This window comes from Psammomys obesus, unplaced genomic scaffold, assembly GCF_907164565.1.
Source record: "Psammomys obesus unplaced genomic scaffold, mPsaObe1.curated_primary_1811, whole genome shotgun sequence".
NCBI classification, from domain to species: domain Eukaryota; kingdom Metazoa; phylum Chordata; class Mammalia; order Rodentia; family Muridae; genus Psammomys; species Psammomys obesus.
In genome coordinates, this window is record NW_026585644.1 from 32,066,418 (window position 1) to 32,082,607 (window position 16,190).

Sequence of the window (16,190 nt, forward strand, 5' to 3'; positions counted from 1 at the left end):
TGGAGACAGATTATGAGTCACAGTTAATGAAAACTCTGTCCCACTGTGATGGCTGTGAACTTCTGTTCTGAATCCCTGAGCAAACAAGAAGCAAAAAGAGGGATTCTTAAGAAGGAGACAGAGACCTGGGAAGCTCCCAAAAGGCGAGGATAAAGAATAGCCTGTGCTGGCTGAGACAGGCTGTGTTTGTTGAGATTAGGTCATAAGTATCAGAAAGGCCTTGCCGGTTCTGAGGAGAGCAAGGCCACCGAACAATGCCGTCCTCTGTGCGCTCTGCTTTGCGAGGCACTCTGAGGATTGCAGAATGGCCGGCGCACTGTGTGGAAGCTCTATGAAGAGGCGAGCTTCCAACAGAAAACCTGCAAGACTTAACTGTGTGACTCTCTGAAGGCTGTCTCATGCACAAACATGTCTCATCAGGGCTCTAGAAAACTGCTGTCATAGAAAACAGTATTTTTGTACCTACTTGGTAAAGATTTATTAAGGAAAAACAATGCTTCAATTAGTATGTTTCTACCATAAAGTGATGGGTACATATTTTTTTGAAAATTTAAATAATTCTTTAACAAATTTTTATTTATTTGCTGGTGCTGGTGGGAACCAAACCTGCAGCTTCATGCATACTCTAGACAAGTGATCTACAGCTAAAGTATACCCCAGCCCTTTAAAAACAAATTTAAAAGTTTTTTTTTTTTTTTTTTTTTTTGGGGGGGGACATAGGCTAGGTGTATTGTTCAGACTGACCTTAAACTCTGATCATTCTGCCTTAACTCCCAAGTGCTGTGATTAAATTCATGTGCCATGTACTCCACCAGCTTGGGCTCCTATACCCTTCTGATGTCTACCAAGCTGTACATCCAGCCTGAAGTTGAGTATTTAGATGCAACTGTACTGAAACGTTACAGAACTGTAAAAAGATTACCATATAATAGTATTTCAGAATGTCCCTGAAGCAGCCCTGTTGACACATTTATCGGATTTAGTTTTATTTCGTAATCTGCTGTGAAAGATCGTAAGGCAACAGCGAACTCTTTTTCTCTGTGTGCAAATATGTGTGGTTTATGAATGCATGTTCACAAATAGGGGTGCATGTGTGTGTGCGTGAGGACGTCTGGCGGGCAGAGGCTGACGTGAGGTGTTGTCCTTGATTACGCTCCACTCGCTTGGACGGGGTCTTTGCTGAACCTGGTGCCTGCACAGTTTAGTCTGGCTAGCTAGATCCCTGTCTCCGCCTCCCGAGCACCAGTCCTCACACTGTGCACCCTCCCAAGCCCCAGGGCACTGGCAGTTACTTCAGGCTAGGAGCTGTGTGCTCCCTACCCTGCCTGTTCCACCACGGACTTCACCCACACGCTCTTTAGAATTCAGGCTGAAGGCAAGAGATGGAACAAGAGGGGGTAGGTCCTTCCTTGCTCCCAGTCCAGAAGTTTCGACTCTAACAATATGTGAGCTGTCTCTGACTAATGTAACTTTGAAGCCTCTTGAATTGAGGACGGCGTTCTGTAGCTGGGCGGCGGAGCAGCACCTCAGAGCTACCAGGTGTCTCTCCCAGGAAGGAAAGGCAGAGTGCAGTGGGGACTACCTACACCACACTCACTGCCAGATGTAGACTACATACTTGACCTGGTTTGACCTTGAACTGATTTCTCAAGGAAAAAGGAATTAGAAAAAAGGTATCTGGAATGTCAAACATCTTCAGGCACTGCAAACAAAACCAACATGACCTTTTCTTTCCTTTACCTTTTTTGTGTCTTAGTGACACAGTAGGTCCTTTATACAGCCTCTAACCCCATCACACAGTTAGAACCTTGTAGCCTCTTGCTGCAGCACTTTGCAGTAGTACTCAATCAAATAGTGTTGACTGTGGGCAGAGGGCTTTCCTAAGTCTATCCTTTCCTGTTATCACTGAGTCGCCTACACACCTCTCATGTGCCCCATGGAATATTCATACACTTCCTATTTCCAGTGCCCATGATTCTGTAACTGGAGGGCACCCTACCCTGCTGTGCTCAGGACTCAGTTATTCTTTCGCTCCTGACTCTGGTTTCACAGTGGTTGGATTCACCTGAAGCTGTGCCTTTCATCACCCTCATTTCACCCCACCTCAGATCGATTGGTGATGATTCTGCTTTTCTGGATTGGAGGAAAGCAGGTCCTGGTTACGGAGAAGCAGATGGGGTAGCCAGGAACATACATTACAGAGTCGGGAGGGACTTGAGCTCCACTTGGTCATCCCCAAATGCCTGGTTCACTGTGTGCTGCACAGAAAGTGCTTACAACACGTCAGCTATTATTCTAGAACTTACTATATGCTGTGAACTAGTGCTTCCTAATGCCCAATGTGCGATGTGGCTTTCATCCTCAGTGATGGAACAAGGCGTGGACCCCCAGGGAGTTCTGCTTATTCACCTGCTTGGAGACACTGAGTGATTGTTGCCTTTTGACAATAGCATGAAGTCTCTCTCTTAAGAACACCTCATAATTTCCTGTTATTGTTTAAGATGAAGAAAAGTGATTCAAAATTAATTCTGAAGTTTACATGGAGAGGCAAAAGACCCAGAAAGGCCACTACAGTATGGCAAAGGGGAAAACTCTCAGCATGGAACTGCAGGACAGGAACCAAGACAGTGTGGGATGCGCCAGAGAACAGACATTGACTGCTGGCTCCCACGAAAACCCAGAAGTTGACTCATATAACGGCCAACTGATCTTTGTTTGCTTCAGAACAGGCAACAACAGAGCACATGATCTCAACAGATGGCCCTGTGATATGAGAGCTACACGTGTAAGACTCTAGAGCAGTGGCCCTCAACCTCCCCAACACTGTGACCCTTTACTGCAGTTCCTCACGTTATGATGCCCCCCAGGCATATATTTTTGTTACTACTTCATAACTGTGACTTTGCTACTGTTATGAAATTTTAATGTAAGCATCTGATATGCAGGCTATCTGATATGTGACTCCTGTGAAAGAGCTGTTCGGCCTTCAAAGGGGTTGTGACCCGCAGGTTGAGAACTGCTGCTCTGGACAGATCTATTGCTCATCAGAATGAAGTCAAACACACCATGCTCAAGTACCAAACGTGAGCCACAAAACGTAACTCATGAAGAGGGAAATCTATATGACTTTGGGTTAAGTAATGACTTAAAACACAAAAGGCATAATCCATGAAAAAAAATTCATAATTGGACCTCAACAAATTAAAAAAAAATTGTTTCATGAAAGACAGGGTCAAGAGAAAAAAGAGACAAGTTACAGACCATGAGAAAATAAAGGCCACATAACTTAACACCTTAGCAAAGAGGATATGCAGGTGGCAAATGAATTCATGGAAAGATGCTGTAGCTGGGCGGCAGTCACCTTTAAGCCTGGCAATTGGGAAGCAGAGGCAGGTGACTCTCTGAGTTCAAGGCCAGCCAGGGCTACTTAGTGAGATCCCTCCCCCACTTAAAGGGGATTTTGTATACCATCTCTCTTCAGGAAAATGCGTATAAGACACCAGCACACACACTGGTAGTGGAAAGTTTTGCTGTCTTTAAAGACTCAGTTATGATATATAAACATGTTTTTGTTTTGATCCCAGATATAGGACATGGGACTGATTCCGACTGCCCACAGCGGCAAACTATTTGCCTCGTGCAGTTTCTGAGAGGGGCTCTTTGCCAGCTGCAGATAGTTCAAACTGAGGACTCTGGAGAGGGAATAAAGGCCTAAGCCCATAGAGACAAAGGGAACTCCGAGAGAGAAGGCTGCTGCTGATCTCCCTGCTGCTCCTGGTTGCTATTGATGGAGTTTGAGAAGACGTTTGAGGTATCATGAAATGAAGATTGGACTTGCCCCAAGGAACCCAATGACCCTAACCAGCAGCAAGTAACCAAAGAGAACTCTGCCCCCTCTCCCACTAACCTTCTTTCTCTCCTACCTGGTGTTGGAGTACTGGAAGGGATTGGGGTGGAGAAGGGAGGCAGAGGCATAAGAAATGTAAATAAAATAGTTTTTACAAGCGCAGCCATACACACCAGCCTGGCCAGAAGCCACAACACAACAGGAAACGCTGGAAGGACCAGAGCAACAGACTCCTTCCTTCCCTGAGAGCGGGACCAATGCACTTTGGAACTGTTAGAAAACAACATAACTACACCATCTGGAAACCATGCATTTACCAAAGGAACACAAAACATGACACAGCCAAACAAGAAAAATTTTAACCTGGCCATAGAAAGGAATAACACATTGATACATACTACTACACAGATGATGTTATGTGAAATAAGCCAATTATAGGATCCTACACTTCTTATAACTACAACAGGCAAACATATGGAGACAGAAAGTGGATTAATAGTTTCCTAGGGCTAAGGACTGTGTATGCTGTGTGTTGTATGCATGTGTGTGGTTCCAGGGAGATAGGAAGGGACAATTTAGTTTAGTTTTGTTTTTTGAGGTGATGAAAATATATTATAATTGATTATAGCAATGGCTGCATGACTGTGACTATACTAAAACCTACTGAATTGCACATTTTTAAATTAAGTAATTAACTAACTTATCCATCCATCCATTCATCTATTCATTTTTGGGTTTTGAAAGTTTCTCTGTTTAACAGAGCCCTGGCTGTTCTAGATTCACTTTGTAGACCAGGCTGGCCTTGAACTCACAGAGATCTGCTTGCCTCTGACTCTTTTAATCCTCTTGGGATTAAAGGAGTGTGCCACCAAGCTGGGCCTGAGTTGTACATTTTAAAGAGGTGTATGATTTATATCTCAGTAAGACTGATTATGGGCAGCCTTTTCCTCTGGATGCTATCACTACAGGTTCTTGCTTCTATAATCCACCTTGCTTCTTCTGTGTTATTTTTCCTCTTTTACTGGTATGAGCAATGTGTACCGCTAGACCTCATGATTATATAGATGGTGGTAGCATTAGCACACAAGTATATAAGGTTCATAGCATGAATTCAGAAGCCAGATCATTAAGCCAACTTGTTCCTTACTGGGACTTTAATCTGTTTTAATTTTCCATCTGTAAAAATGAAACAATGAATTACTTTGTTTGTGAATCTCTGAAAAGTATCAAATGAGTCCTTTTCCACACAGGCAGAACCCTTGTTTTCTAAATGTAGCCCCCCAGCATGCTCCAGTCTCACACATCTTGCTGCCTGTTGTCCTGGTCTTTGTACTTCCCAACCCTTAGCCTGAGAATCTCTCCTCCGCTAATCCTCTCCCTAAGGAGCCACCGCTACCTGTGGTGTTCCAAAAGCTACCAGTATGCACGGTGGTGCCCACTCCCAGCTGATGCATAGCAAACCCTGTCCATCAGGATGCTGTCTTTCTAAAGAGCTAGGCAATTATATCTGGAAAGCCTCACCTTCTTCCCTTGACTCTGGACCCACATGTGACACAGTTAATCTATTATCCCACTCTGCCACTCAAGATAAAATTTGGGAATAAGCCACTTCTACCTTCCCTCCCATTTTGTCAGTGCCTAACGTCTGCCAATTTTCCCTCAGAGTTTTGACACATTTTTTTTTTTTCACCTCTGATGCATCTGAGAATCATCTGAGAAACTTGGAAAACATCCCCTTGCTCAGGTTAAACTTCAGACCACACCAGCCAGGACTCAGAAATATTTTAGAGCTTCTAGGTGATTCCAACATTGGCAGGCTATAGCATCGTTGCACCCCTAACTATCTCTTGAGCCTTTACTTTCACTGCTGGCTTCATAAAAGTTCCATCCTCGCAATACTGAAAGCTTCTGCCCACCCCACACTTCCTGCCCACCCCAGCACTGACTGTGTGGAGTAAACTCCTCAGTTGGCCGAGTCTGGCTTACTACTACTTATCTCCTGGGTCTGCCAGCTGCTGTCTCCAGCCAGAAAGTCTTCTCTGCCTCACCAATCTATGGTGCAACTAGGCATTCCTCATCTTCTCTCCTTGATATGCAGGAAAAACAAAAAACAAAAAACAAAAAACAAAAAGCCCTGCCACAGTGCTTGGACTTAAACTGTATGCTTCTGTCCTGTCCCACAACAATGTCATGCTGGGTTGTCTTCACTCTCACTTAGGTATGACTACAGCTGGTATTCTGCTTGGCCTCATGCAAACAAATCATCAACACACATTAGCTGGATAACTCTGCAGAGAAAGATCTGGGAAAGAGGGTGCTTATGCTAGTTACATTTGGATCCACAGTTTTATTTTCACCAACTTACAAAAACACTGACTTGATTATCAAATGCAGTACTCTCTTCAGCCCTGAGGTCCCATACATGAAGAACTACTGCAGGTTTCTATTAGCCTCTTTGAACTGAAATGGCTTCTAAGTTTCTTTCGATACTTTTAGAAAAAAAAATTGTGAAAAAATTATAAATAAAAATATTCGTATTATTATTTGCTATGCAGTAGCATAGCAAAATAAATATCTCTTGCTTTTGAGATATGTGTAATTATCTCAAATTGGCCATTTGTCTGTATTCCGAGATTACATTAAGAGAAAAGCAAAGTCCCAAAGACATTTAATCACACTTATATCTAAGCAATTAAAATAAGTTTTAAAAAGATGCTTCAAAAGAAATACACAATACAAGTAATGGAGTTTGTGTCCTTTTAATAAACACACTTGCATAGTTATATTACAATTGTGTAAAAATAAAAACAGATTATTTCATGCCAAGCGTGCCCAGCATTTGTACAATCAATACCTTTAATACTATGGTTTCAAGACACACAAAATAAAAATTTAAGGCAGATACATCACTTTGCAACAATTTAATAGTTTATTACATTACAGTAGCATCACAGCAGCATCTAATAATGCCATCTAGGCAAAGGGTTCTCATATTTCCATTATTTATTTACAAGAAATTGTAACTTGGTAAAATTCATTCTAGGAAAACTTGGCAAATAAAGCTTTGGACTAGACTTGGCATTTCTTTCTCTGCCTTTCCTCCCCCAATCCCTTTGTTTTGAACTCCACTATCATATTGTATTTTAAAACAGTTACTGTTTTAAGTGTTGCATTATTTCAAAATGACTCAAAGATTCAAAGAAACTATATAATTGATAAGGTTAACTTTTAGTTTTTAACTTTCTAAAATAACAGCTTTGGCTGTAGCCTTTTCCCCCCAGCTGCTGGAAAACCCATCAAGTTTAAACACATGCTTTAGAGATACCTGCCACAGTGTGCTCTTAAATAGGAGTTTCCTACAACTTCCAGTTGTTTCACTGTATTCTCATTTTTAAATTATGTCTCCAATAAAGTCTTTCCTTCTAAGCAACAGAAAGCTGCCTTATATTAAATCAGGAAGAGAGCAAATACATTGGCTGAATGAGGTATTCCAACAGACTGCATGCACTTTAAGAATGATTTAAATGATTAGGTCATTCAATTTCCTTTCTTACAGCTTTCTATCATATATATGACAAAATACCTACAGAGTAGTATTTGGTTAACGCAGTCAGTTTTCTTGCTTAACTGTTGGGCCAGTGTGTGACTTAATCCACAGGTACCTGATGAACACGTTATATTCAGATTGACTATAGCTGCTGAGCGCAACCTGAATGCCAGTTCTATATATCTACTTTTAGTAATGGAGAAGTAAAGTGATTTGATCTGTAAAGACACTTTTGGAATAATTTATCCAATGGAGAAGCCCAAAATAAAAATTGTAAAGAAAAAGGTGAGTTATGAAACATTGTAATTAATTAGCAGCGCTGAAGTTAGCAGCTGTCCACACAATAAATTCAAGGCTGTAAATGCAGGGTATTGAAGAGACAAAAAGAAGATCAGGTAATCTATATATTGTGGAAAAGTCAGCGTGGACTCAGTCTTTGCACCATCTCTTAGTGACCGCTGGCAATTCTCTTTTTCCATCTATAAATTGATATTATTGCTTTCCTATGAATGTCATACAAAATACTGTCATGATGGCAAATGCTAAAATGGAGGTGGTCTAACTCTCAGAGACCCCCACCCCAGGGAGCACACACTCATCTCCCTATATACCAATAATGTAAAGTTTTCCAGAACAGATTTTAGGGTTTATAAAGTTGTAACTAAACTATTGGTTTTTTTTTCCCCTCAGGTCATGATTTAGGCAATGTGCGACTGTAATAAATCATTCATTATATATAGGCACATTAACATAAATATTGCACAAGATATGCCTTTAAATTAAAGTGAGAGGTATAAAAGCATGTTTCATTTTCTCAAAGAACTCAGTGAAGAGTAAGACTCTGTGATTGTATACACACGTATCTGACATTTCATGAACAGTAGATTGCACGGCAATTTGTAAACATTTTAAATTGCATAAACTGCTCAATGATTTTCAAATATGGTTTAATACTGTATTAAAACTTTTTCATTTCAGCTAAGTGCTATCACATATTAGTTTATAATAATGTCTATTATGTGTAGAGTGCTTTCTATTCAAGGCAAGAAGTAAAATCCTATGTCAAAGTAGGCAATGTGGGAGAAAAATATTAGCCAGGAAAGCATAGATAGTAACATCAATGTTCTAGCCTCAAAGAAGCCTCACGGGCACAGAGGAATGCCGGCTCTCATGTGCTCTCCCCTTACTGTGGATACTTGGCTAGGGCCCGCATGCCTGCTTCAGGTCTGGTTTAAACTCTTCAAGGATTCCTTATGGATTTTACTAAGTGCATTATGAATGCCAACAGTGTCATTTTGTATACTAGGGTAAGTAGTCACTTGACTACAAGAGACAACATAAATTCTACTTTAGAATATATTATAGATATAAGGGCGGTCTCTCACCTCACAGTGATGGACACTTTGCATTCCTGAAAACAACCTATGTTTATGTCATCAATGAAGCAGTAACTGAGCTGGAGCATAGCTCTGCAGCCTGGAGCACCTAAGGCCATCAGGAAACTGCCCCAGCCCTGCACTTATTTGTGGGCAGCTGAGATAGACTGAACATACTATTCTGCATTCACTGGCCGGAGCACACTGCACTCCCTTCTGTGAGACAAGGGAGGCTCCCCCAATGTTATTGCTCCTATTCAGATCACACAGATAACACAGAGAAAGCTGTTTCCAGTTCTTGGCCTTCAAACAAACCTAACTATTGGTACTCATAGTGGCACGTAATAAAGAACATAATAAACAGTGCTTATTTGAGAGCGAATCACAGATTGAGCCAATTATGGGCTCTTGTGATTAGGATTAGATTAAATATAATAGCAGAACATAAGCAAACATCATCTGAATTCCGTAATGAATATACAATTTGCAAAAGCATCGGAAAAGCATTCCAAATCGGAGAGAACAGTTTGTGCAAATAGTGGGTCTTTGTGTGTTTGTACTCCCACCATGTAAGGGCAAACTGAATATGCATGCTAATGACCTGTAAGTGCCAAATTAAAAAAAGAAGAAAAATGCTAAAGGATGCCAGAGTGAACAGCAGGGAAAGCCACACAAAGACCCACTATCCTTGAAATTATTACAAATAAATTTTAACTGTAAAAATTAGAAACACATAGAAATAATCACAAGTGGCTCTAACATTCAAACGAAGTAAACAAATTGTGTAGGAGATATTTGATCAGGGCTGCCTGCCCTGCCTCCACGCTAGAGTCAAACTTGGATAGTGGGTCTCTGGGGTGCTTTCACAACTGGAAGACAACATTGAGTCCTAAAAAAAGAAAAATGAGGAATAAAATGAACATACTGTAAATTAGGCGGGTGAGAAAAAATTTGACTAATAGTCACATGCAACATCAACTAAATAAATTTGAACCACTAGAACCCTCAACCTTAAAAAATCCCAATTGTATCTTAAAATGAAAAGTGTTTATAAGGTCTAGAGAAACACAAACGGTAATTCACAATTTAACCAGCACTAATGCCTCAAAAAAAGACTATTAATAAATGACTTACTTCTAAGTAGCTGAGGAACTATAATTATATTCTCAAATGAATTCCTGAGTATAAGCATGAAGTATTTTCTAGAGCATATCCTGTGGAGACTGTAGAATTATGTGAACTTGTGTTAAGTGAATTTCACAACTACCGATTAAATGAACACTGGTCATTGCTAAAAAGTAATTATGATTCTACAGTTGCTAGTAAACAGCTGTTTTGAGCAAACATAAGACACTCTGCTGTCTCCTAGGTGATTTAAACAGTTCTTTTATGAAAAACAAACTTTTCAGAGGGTCTATTTGGAAACTATGCCCTGAGAATTCTTTTATTCCAGAATGTATGACAAACTTTGCTGTTCATTTAGGAAAGAAAGAAGTCTTGTTTTTAGATATAATCAAACTACAAAACCCCATATATCTTAGCACAAACTAGAGTATGAGCTATAGAGAATAACTTTATAACAAAGAGCACTTTGGAACTACTCTATTTTGACCCAGTCCCTTGACTGTTCTGTTTCCTCTTCTCTAACTAGGTAAAATGATCAAGAAGATAACTTTCATCCCCATTTGCCTTCCTAGCAAACTGTAACCTCTCCTCTCTGTCCCAGCCACATGCACTTCGAGAAGACTTCTGCAGCAGCACGCCTTCTTCCCACACAGGTTTAGGGAACTTTGGGGTATGTATCTGTATAAATATTCACTATGGCAACTGTTGCATTACCTGACTGGTCCAAACTCCAGTCCAAAGTTACTTTAGAGCACGGCATCCTTTGACTATTTAGATTTTAATATCTGGAGGTATGTGGTGGACACTTAAAGAATATTTATAAAATTAACAAATTTACTGACTAAAGCAAATGAGAACTTCATTTCTTTAAATCTGAGTAGAACAATAATAACTTAAAGATTTTCTTCCTCTTATTGTTCAAATACTGTAATTTCACGATATTATCATTGAAGGCATGAAACTAGTTGTATTATAGAGTTGTGCTAACACAGCAGCCACTAGCCATGATGGCTAGTTTTAAATTAAAAGCTGGGCTCCAAGCTTATGATCCTCTTGAATGCTGGGATTCTAGGAGTGTACCACACCTAGACTGCCAAAAGTTAATTTTTCCTTGGATAACTAATTCATCCTTTCTTTTATGTACCAAACAAACTTCAAATTCTGTTAAGAATTAGAAATTGGGACCATGGCTCAGTGGTAGAGCACTTGCCTACAGTGCATGAGGCCCTGGGTTCAATCAACCCTTAGTATCATCCCACTACAGGTGCTACTAGTACAGGGAGGAAGAGGAGGAGGAGAAAGAGGTAGAGGAAAAGGAGAGAGAGACAGAGAGAGAATTTTACTTAAGCATGGTAGTACAGGCCTATAATCTAGGTACTTAGAATCAGAAACTGGTAACAGGAGGATCAGGAATTCAAGGTCATTCTCAGACACACAGCAAGTATGAGGCCAATCCGGGATACATAAAGACCAATACATCTTTTAAAAAAGCTGTCTCTGAAGTTAGGTTACTTTTTTAAGAGCTCTTTATACTCGAGGTAGATTTTTTTAAAGTAATGGCTTTCTTTTACTCTTCCCCTCCCCTTTGTATGTATGAGGTGTAACTGTGAAACTGATCTTGATTCACACATATTTTGTGGCATGAGATAGTTTAAAGAATAGCCTACTGAGAGTTTTGCAAGCATTTAAAATGGGTTGTTTAAATTTTCCAAACTGGATGATATATAAATAAAAAGAAACTAAATGAGGGGATTCCAAAATTAATGAGCTGTATACACTAAAAGGACACACTACAGTACAGGAAATTATAGTACCAGCTACTTTTTGTTGAGCTGATAACACTGGGTGCTGCAAAGGTGGTGAGGAAGAGAAGTTACAGTTTTGATGCCATCACACCATAAGGACTCACACAAGAAATTACATATTTATAAAGATTAAAAACTATCATTAAGGTCTGGAGCTAGAAGAAAGCATTCATGATAAAGCAGCACAACCTCTGAGCTTGCAAACTGTTATCTTTTGGTTTTTACTTGAAATATTAATTACATCTACTGTGAGTGATGAGTTTAAGATATGACCCAGAATAATAGTGTATGCAACATAGCACACTAAAGATTTTCTATAAGAAATAAGTAATTTGATATTACTCACACTGTTGACTTGGATCCGAGTCTGTTGTCATCTTGACATAGTTTGAGGGGAAGAGGCCAGTCACCCCATTGATTTCCCCTTGCCACCAGTCAGGGTCGTCTTTGTTCATGACATTAATAAGCTGTCCCTTGGAGAAATTGAGCTCATCTTCATTATTCGCTACATAGTCATACATAGCGATCACTTGGCATACTAGCAAAAGAACAGCAAAATAATAAAATAAGTATTCCTATAACGATCAAGCCTGCCTCTACAACTTAAATTATTATTAAATCCTAAAATTAGGCTAAAATTTTCTTTTACATGCTCTCTCCCACAATCTTCTTCCCCAAGTCTGTCTCACAAAACAAAACAATCCCCCAAGCCTAAGCAACTCCAAGTAAAAACCCTGGTGAACCTCTTCACTCTAATATGACGAAGCAGCGATTTCACATTTCAAAGAGTAGCAGAACTCTGTAGAAAGACGTTCCCAGAGGCACTGAGGCTCTGACGCAGAGGGAAGGAAAGGCAAGTTTCCCAAGCCTTCTGAGGAGCTGGCTAATCTAAGACATCCTATACTGTAACAGTCATCTAAGACAAAACACAAGGTAACCCACTTTCATACCAGCATGAAAGGCAGGTGTGGTCCTCTCACTGCTTGGACCCAGTAGCTTGACGTGGCTGGCAGGAAACCATCCCTTCTGTCGTTTCTTCCCTCTGGCCTATAAAATTAGCAAAAGAAACAACTAAAAACAACTATTGAGCTACAACTTAACACTGAAAAACCTAGGCTTTCTAATAACAAGTTAATCTTGGCCATATATTGGCTTTTGCACTTGGTTCCTCAGATGGAATCTAAGTCCTTGGTATAGCGTTACTGGCAAGCCTCTTAGTTTACCAATGAGGTTTGGGCAACACTAAATCCAGCAATGCGACCTGTGGTTGGTGCTCTGTGTCACACTGTATCAGCTCACTCTGACGACAGGGGCTGGAATGGCTTTACCATCTGAACATCCAACCATAGCCATGTGATAAAGCCCCCATCAAAAACTCCAGACAGCAGGCTCCTACTGCCTCCACTGGCTCGCAGTAACTATGTGCACTGTCACAGATTCCTACCAGGAAGAAGAAATGCTGCCCACTGTTCTGCTGGAGAGGGGAACCACAAGTTCCACTCTAGGAGCCCTCTGCATCTGACCCACCAGCTAATATTCATCTGTACTGTTTCATAATAACAAACAGGGCAACAGCTTTCAAGGAGCAACAAGAAGCCTTTTAGTGAGTTACCAAATTTGAGAACAGTCTTGGGGACTTGTCATGGAACTCCTGAACTTATCATTAGCCCTTTAAGTCAACATTAAACATGGGAAGATTCACAACGCTATGCATCTGAAAGTGCTGCTGACAATGCCAGCCATGGATGTCTCTACAGAACTTCCAGGCTAAGATTTCTCTGATTATTCTACTCAAGTAACACTTACAGTCTAAGGACAGCTTCCCAGAGCTCTTTGTAAGCTCAAGTCAACTGTGAAGGGTTTGGCTCAATGAAAGCACACCCTGGAGCCTTGCCAATAATCAGGAAGTCATAAAAGCATTTCTGGAGGGTCATGTTTCCCATTTAGTTAGTTCAAGAAAATCAGAAGGTGAAAATTGAGGGGCTCAGTTAAGAATATACTGAATCTGCACACTTCTGTTCTTTAGAATTCTAAGACTACAATGCCAGAACTGAATGTATTTCTACCACATGCAAACTTATATAAAAACATAGCTTTTATTTCTTTTATCATCTTTTAACCCTAAAGTGCATTTAGGTTTGGAAGGAAATATTAGCTATGAAAGAGGTGACTTTTTCTCTATAAAAATACATGTGGCACCTATCTGTTAACATTTTCAGAAAAAACTATGCTCATGTTATGTCTGCACTGTTTCCTTGCACTGCTGCTTCCAAAGCTTGAGACCTCGGCAGTGAGGGAAGCAACAGTCCATTGGAGAGTATTTAGTCAGCACCAGCCTGTTTTTTTCTTCAGAGGGTATGGCAAGCTGGGTATTCCAGGAAGAGATGACATAATACTCTCTTTCCTTTAAGAAAAGGACCTATGGCCCAGTAAGTGGAAAATACTTAGTAGGTCAACTGTTAAAAGCAGCAGAAGACTGGAGGGAAAAACAATATATTTAAATGTTGACTGGTTGCCTCCAAATGTTATGCTTGGGGGTGGTTTTTCTTCGGTCTTTTTTATAAAGAATTAATACCTAGAAAAGAAAGTTACCTGTAGCTCTCCTTGCCACCATCCACTTGTGTTTTTCTTTAAGATTAATATTAACTGTCCTGGTGCAAGGCTGAGTTGCTCAGCACCAGAAGCAGCATATGCCGAAGTTACTTGAGCAATCTCTGAAAAAAAAAAAAAAAAAAAAAACAGAGCTGTGAATCCAAGACTACAAACAGAGCAAACACTAGTCAGATCTTAAGGCTACTGTTATACATACCAGGTTTCTTGTTTGATGTTCCAGATTTGCTAGCATTCCCAAAATTCTACAGTGAAAAAAAAAATAGTTTTTTTATATCATTTTCAGCAATCCAAACATGACAATCCAACTTTTATTAGAAATTAAAGATTTCTAACATCCAGGATTAACATTTCTTTAATCGAAGAACAAAATGACATTGAATTTTATATTAATCAAATAACCAAAGAATCCAGCATGAGAAAGAGATTTGGTCTGCACATTTTATATGCACGTAGCTCAAGTTGGCATGCACTATATAATAGAAAGTGCTCATTGAAGCTTTCTTGACATTAAACATGACTGTCTGAAGTATCTTGGTTTGGTTTCTGGGCTATGATATAATACCGTGACCAAAAACAACTCAGGGAGGAAAGAGGTTTTTTTTTTTTTCATTTTATACTTCCAGATAAGAGCCTATCACTGAGGAAAGTCAGGACAGGAATTTACAGAGCAGGAGGAACTTGGAGAGGCTACGAGGGCTGCTGCTTACTGGCTTGTTTCTCCTGGCTTTCTCAGCCTGCTTTCCTATACTAGGACCACCTGCCCCAGGGCTGGTGATCTACAATGGGCTGCCTTCCACAACAATTGTTAATCAAGAAAATGCCCAACAGACATGCCCACAGGCTGATCTGACTGGGGCAGGTTCTTAGTTGAGGCCCCTCATCTCAGATGACTAACTAGCCAGCTCACGGGCTGCCCCATTTATGAATGGGTTAGCATTAATGCCAAGTATATAAAACTTACAAACTGCAGATTTGTGAAGGCATGAAGAGTTTGTTTTTTTTTTTTTTTTTTTTTCTGTTTTCTATAAGGGACACTGACTCACCCATAGATATTGCTGAATAGGAGGCAATATTTATCTATTTATTGTTATATGTTCTCTAAAATGACTGAATTTGATTTAATAGGAAATTCATATAGTGGGTAGCAACTATGACTTCTGTTTGCCTTTAAGGGATAAACTGGAGATATAATGCAGCTCAATGGTGGAATATTTGCCTTCTATTTGTGAGGCCCAGGGTTCAATCCCCAGGACTGCAGAATAACATAAAAAATAAACTGAATTGGTTAGCTTTATTATTTTTAGGAGTTTGCATGGAAGAGAGGAGTTAAGAAGGTTTTTCTATTAGTATACACAGCTTCAGTGAAGGTCTGAAGTCAAAACTAACATTTGTGAGTGTACGGAGCAAGTGTGCTCTACGTGGGTATAGATACTCAGCTATGCAGTTTTATAATAACCTTGGTAAGTAATTATGACTGTCCGTGAGGCTCTAACAAGCAAAGCAACTCTTCAAGGTCATCTAGCCTCTCAGTGGTGGAGGCCCAACAGCCTGGTTCTACTACACCATCGGTTCACAGGTCCCTGTAGTCCTCGGGCACCTGCAGGAGTCTGTGGAATGTAAACAGCTTTCATGGAAATACTAGAAACTGTCTTTTCACTGTGTTTACAGTTACTATGGTGGGTAAAATACCAATGACTTAGCATCATCAAACCATATTAATAACTTGGCATGCAGTATACATAGCCAGCTTCACTTGACAATGTCCTTGGACAGAAATCTTTTTATTTTGTTTATTATTATTTATTTATGCCTGCCTTCCCTCCCTCCTTCCTTCCTTCCTTCCTTCCTTCCTTCCTTCCTTCCTTCCTTCCTTCCTT

The 16,190-nt window shown here is 40.1% G+C and overlaps 1 protein-coding gene across 2 annotated transcripts in view; it reads right to left on the bottom strand.

Moving 5' to 3' along the window:
- Positions 1-16,190, bottom strand: part of Itsn2 (intersectin 2) — a 111,278-nt gene that overhangs the window by 24,524 nt on the left and 70,564 nt on the right. For both annotated transcript variants that reach the window (XM_055626135.1, XM_055626126.1), the window contains 4 exons: positions 14,510-14,555; positions 14,293-14,414; positions 12,651-12,747; positions 12,047-12,238 (listed from right to left, as the gene is read on the bottom strand). In XM_055626135.1, the coding sequence (XP_055482110.1) occupies positions 12,047-12,238; positions 12,651-12,747; positions 14,293-14,414; positions 14,510-14,555 (457 nt within the window). The remainder of the gene's footprint in view (positions 1-12,046; positions 12,239-12,650; positions 12,748-14,292; positions 14,415-14,509; positions 14,556-16,190) is intronic.